Below are 4,896 nucleotides of genomic sequence, written 5' to 3'. Positions count from 1 at the left end.
AGAATTGAATCCTCATTACCTTATAGAGCCATGGTAGGTAGGGGGCCTTTCAGATGACTTTGTCCCGGGCCCGGCCAGAGATGTCAGCGGCCCTGAGTGTACTTCTATGCGTCTGGTTCACACGCACTGCTCCTGCTCCTGCTTCTGCTCTGTCACTTGCACCCAAAGGTCACCAAGAGCTCCGGGCTCCAGCCTTTCAGTTGTCATGGCACAGAAAAGAAGGCTATACACAGGGTCAAATGTGCTAATAGGAACCCTTTCTCCTAAGGGCCGAGGTCATGGAGAGGACACGGAGTTAGAGAGAGAGAGAGAGAGAGAGAGAGAGAGAGAGAGAGAGAGAGAGAGAGAAAGAATTAGTCAGTTCAAATGCGATTAAAATAATTAATTTAAATAATTAGGCTGGAATTCATTTTGAGTCATTTCTTTAACGCCTGGCAAATTTGGAAACCCAATATAGCCCGCACGTACACAGAGCAGGATGAATCTCACATATTTGCTGTTTGTTCCATATACAAGGCTTGCACCTCTAAGAAAAAAATTAAACAATTAAGAAAGATGATAGGAGAAGGCGAAAGGGGAAGGAGAAAGATGATGAATCGATATCACACCAGCACATGCACCCAGGGAGTGCCTGGAGGCCCAACGCTATTCATTACAATAAATCAAAAATACCTGTCGCGTCTTACTAATTACACCTTGCACTGCAAATAAATCACCGAAACAGACTGAGCATTTTGGTCACTCACTCACTCACTTTACCTCTCGCTCTCCCTTTGAGTGTGTGTGTGTGTGTGTGTGTGTGTGTGTGTGTGTGTGTGTGTGTGTGTGTGTGTGTGTGTGTGTGTGTGTGTGTGTGTGTGTGTGTGTGTGTGTGTGTCCTCAAGGTGTCCTTCTGTTTCCTGTGCAGTTCCCCATCCCCTGCCCCCACAAGTCGCCAGGAAATAATTGGCTGACGTTGTCCACTCCAACGACCCTTCTTGACCTGGTGGGATTTCGCATACGCAGACAAATGCAGTCGATACCAAAAGGGCTCTCCATGCGTCAGAGACTCTAATTACATTTCGCCGATAGGTGGTGCTGTATATTCAAAACTTAGGACCAGCAGCAGCGCTCCTTCAAGTTCACAAAAAGCCTCCTCGAAAGGGATTCTGGTAGTTGTAGTCTAATCGCCACACTACCAATCCCACAATGCAGTGTAAGGTCTTTGTTGCCGGAAAACTTTAATGAAGAATGCTCAGTGAAAATGGTCTTCTTGGGTAGGTTATTTCATTCCACATTACTCTTCCAAATGAAATGCATGCACATTACTCTGTCTCGTGGTTTAACTGTTCTGAAAACGGTTTAAATGTTCAGGCTTGAAAGGGGAGATGCGGAAACAAAAGAAACAGAAGAATCTGAGATCCACACCTTCGCGAGGTTGGCTGGAGAACAGCCTGTCCCAACTGGACCAGCCGAACGGTTTTTGCAGGCAGAACTTGACCTGAATGCTCGCCTTCGCACGCTGACTTTCGGGGAGCCCGTGCGCTACACATACAACCCAATCGAATATGCGTGGGAGACGCACAGCTGTTACGTGAAGACGTACTGCCAACCGGGGCAAAGCGTGCTGTTTTTGGGGATGAACCCTGGGCCGTTCGGCATGGCTCAGACCGGGGTATGGAATCTTACCTCTCTATTCGCAACAAAGTATCAGAGAAATTCCTCTTCAGAAACGTAGTAACATTTTTGTAACCACCATTCACCGAAACTGCTGATCTCAACCAGCCAGCATGCCAGTAGGCTAATTTCCAATGTGTACAGTAGAAGAATTGAATAGCAAAATGTGTAGGCCTACTTTAGTTTTTTAAAAGGGAAATGTTCACATCCCCAGAAATGAAATAAAATAAAATAATACGACAACCAAACAAACTTATATAAAAGGAAAAACCTATAGGAAGCCAGCTTTAACCTAAGAATGTCTCACAATTATTTTTTTTTATAACCTTCAGCTTAGTTAGTATAACTGAGCATGAATAATCACAATAAGTTGTGTTGTAATGCATCATCTCTCTTGTTTATTATTGACTCCATAAAGAGGTGAACTGTCATGCTACAGCATAATGTGTTGGCCTACTGTGTACTGTACCTAATGTGTCTTTGTCAGTGAATTGGTCTCACTCAGTCAGCTTTCTCTTCCAGGTGCCATTTGGTGAGGTGAACTCCGTCCGTGACTGGCTGAAAATCACCGGGGAGGTGGGCCACCCGCCCGAGGAGCACCCCAAGCGTCCAATCCTGGGGCTCGCCTGCAAGCAGAGCGAGGTGAGCGGCGCCCGCTTCTGGGGTTTCTTCCGCAAGCAGTGCGGCGAGCCACGCAACTTCTTCCGCCACTGTTTCGTCCACAACCTGTGCCCGCTCATCTTCATGAACCACACGGGCAAGAACCTGACGCCGCCGGAGCTGCCCGCGGCCGAGAGAGACGCCCTCCTCCGCCACTGTGACACCACCCTCTGCCAGGTGGTGACAGCCCTGGCGGTGTCCATGGTCATCGGGGTGGGCAAGGTGGCAGAGCAGCGGGCGCGCAGGGTGCTGTCGGAGGCGGGGCTCCTCCAGGTGAGGGTGGAGGGCATCCTGCACCCCTCCCCCAGGAGTGCCCAGGCCAACCGGGGCTGGGAGGCCGTGGCCAGGGCCAAGCTGGAGGAGCTGGGGGTGCTCCAGTTGCTTACTCCGTCATGACCTGACTTACTGTATGCGCTTACAGTATGATGGTACATTGACCAGTGATGGGCAACCCCATGGATTCAGAAGCTACAATCCAGTGCCACATATTCCGAAAGGCCCTTGGACTTTTTCCAACAACATGGTTAAATGATAAACCTAGCTTCATTAATGTACATGAAGTGGCAAACCTGCTAATAGATAGACCAGAGGACAGAAATACTCTTCTATGATATGATATGATGTACCACCTCAAGGTTAACTTAACCTGGTTTACTACTGATCTAGGTTCTAGCCCCTGGTTATTACAGGTAATACAGGTCTTTTGGAACATGTGGCACTGGATTGTAGGTTGCCCATAATTGCATGTAGCACCATCAGTACCGGATTTGTGCTACCTGGCCTATCTGTTTTGCACATGTGCAGAACTCATTGGGTAGCTGGAATCAAACAGTCTACAGCAGTGATTCTCAAAGTGTGGTCCGGGCACCACTAGTGGTCCGTGACAGAGCTCAGGTGGTCCGCAAGGGTATTTCTACTTTTCTAGCAGAAGGCTATATTTGTAACATTATTACAAAGCCAAACATGTCTGAAGTTATATATTCAACACAATAAGACAGGCTTGTAAATGTGACTAAAAAGTAAATAATCGCATTAAAATTAGCAGTGTTAAATAGTACCCGTCAACTGTCAATTCAGTTGACAGGTGGTCCCTAAACATTTTGGGGGGGACAGAGTGGTCCTCCCTCTGAAACAGTTTGAGAATCACTGGTCTACAGCAGCAGCAGCCTAATAAACAGACTCAGCAGTACAGACTGGCTACCAGCAAGGACTGTGTAGAACTGTTCACACACATTAATGTCACGCTGCGACACATTCTGTTTACAAGATAAAAGTTTTGTTTGTTTTTAGTACTTCTTTTTATCATGTTTTAAATCATGTCTTAAAGAGGTGGTTTATTTCCATTGTCAACAACAGAAAAAGATGGTTAATTTTCACAGTCACATCATAACCCAATCATGCAGTACATGGACCTAACCAATGACACAAATTATAAGGATAACGGTTTTATTTGTATGTTTCGGTTTTCAATGTAAGGACCTTGAGTTTAAGTGTCCTCTACTGTTTTAGAATTACAGGGCATTAAAGAGAAAGTCCAGTATTTAGAGAACAGAAATCTTACCACATTTCTAGTCTATTGTAACTCTGAACAAATATCACAGTACATTTTGAAATCAACATGTGAACATGATATTTTTTTCCATATTGACAAACAATGTGGATTTTGATTAGAACGGGACAATATAATATCCCACTAAATTTGTCTTTCATTTGCCAGACTGAGGTTGTGTGCCTTCAAGGACCATGAACACAGAGAGGGAATGCACTGACAATGAAGGAGAGGTGTATAAAGCAGGGGTGTCAAACTCATTTTGGTCCGGGGGCCGCATACAACCCATGTGGACCTCAAGCGGGCCGCATTAGTAACATCATCGCAAAAAAAAAAACGTAAAGCAGAGGATTAGTGTACAGTACTATCACGTTTTAAATGCGTTGAATATGTAGAAAGCAATGCAATACTGATAATCCTATGCAACATTTCCTTGACTTCATTCATTCATTGCCAACCGTCAATGAATTAAATATGGGACCGTTCATTTTGGCAGGGGGTCTGGGGGTTTCCCCCCTGAAAATTTTGTAATTTCCTGCATTTTCACGCATTCTAACGTCCCGTTTCCAGTTTCAGCTTAATAGGAATCAATACAAATCCAATTATATTTATTATTTAATTACAACCAATACAATACGAATAAGAAGTATTAACATTTTATCTCTATATATGAGGTCTATAATATATGATCTTTATCAAATGCCTGTTACAGTACAAATTCACCATTTATAATAGAAGTGTGATGTGCACTTTACTACATATACAGTATAACAGAGGGACCATTGGGTTAATGTCATGCAGGTCTCGATTTTGTCCCGATTGGCGTAATAGCGCATTTCGGTTATTTCATTGAGAAAAAAAAAAAAGTAAAAAAGTAAATAAAAAAAATAAAAAAAATTTTTTTTTTTTTTTTTTTTTACATCCGGGCCGGATGGAACCCTCTGGCGGGCCGGATGCGGCCCGCGGGCCGTATGTTTGACACCCCTGGTATAAAGCAAATAACACTACTGTATATCTGTGCAGATTCTCAT

General features: G+C 44.4%; 1 protein-coding gene across 1 annotated transcript; it reads left to right on the top strand.

Annotated features, from left to right (window-relative positions):
* The first annotated feature begins 1,193 nt into the window (after nucleotides 1-1,193).
* Nucleotides 1,194-4,104, top strand: smug1 (single-strand-selective monofunctional uracil-DNA glycosylase 1). Its single transcript, XM_063216559.1, has 3 exons — nucleotides 1,194-1,256; nucleotides 1,354-1,654; nucleotides 2,179-4,104. The coding sequence occupies exons 1-3, from the start codon at nucleotides 1,231-1,233 to the stop codon at nucleotides 2,710-2,712; spliced, it is 861 nt and encodes a 286-aa protein (XP_063072629.1). The 5' UTR covers nucleotides 1,194-1,230; the 3' UTR covers nucleotides 2,713-4,104.
* The last annotated feature ends 792 nt before the right edge of the window (nucleotides 4,105-4,896 follow it).

This window comes from Engraulis encrasicolus, chromosome 14 (genome assembly GCF_034702125.1).
Source record: "Engraulis encrasicolus isolate BLACKSEA-1 chromosome 14, IST_EnEncr_1.0, whole genome shotgun sequence".
NCBI classification, from domain to species: Eukaryota; Metazoa; Chordata; class Actinopteri; order Clupeiformes; family Engraulidae; genus Engraulis; species Engraulis encrasicolus.
This window is presented reverse-complemented; position numbering and strand designations above follow the sequence as displayed.

Excerpts from the sequence above, each read along its gene's own strand:
- smug1 (XM_063216559.1), top strand. The coding sequence starts at position 1,231 with ATGCTCAGTGAAAATGGTCTTCTTGG. Across the intron at positions 1,257-1,353 it reads AGTGAAAATGGTCTTCTTGG|GCTTGAAAGGGGAGATGCGG; the intron begins GTAGGTTATTTC and ends TTAAATGTTCAG. Across the intron at positions 1,655-2,178 it reads TCGGCATGGCTCAGACCGGG|GTGCCATTTGGTGAGGTGAA; the intron begins GTATGGAATCTT and ends TTTCTCTTCCAG.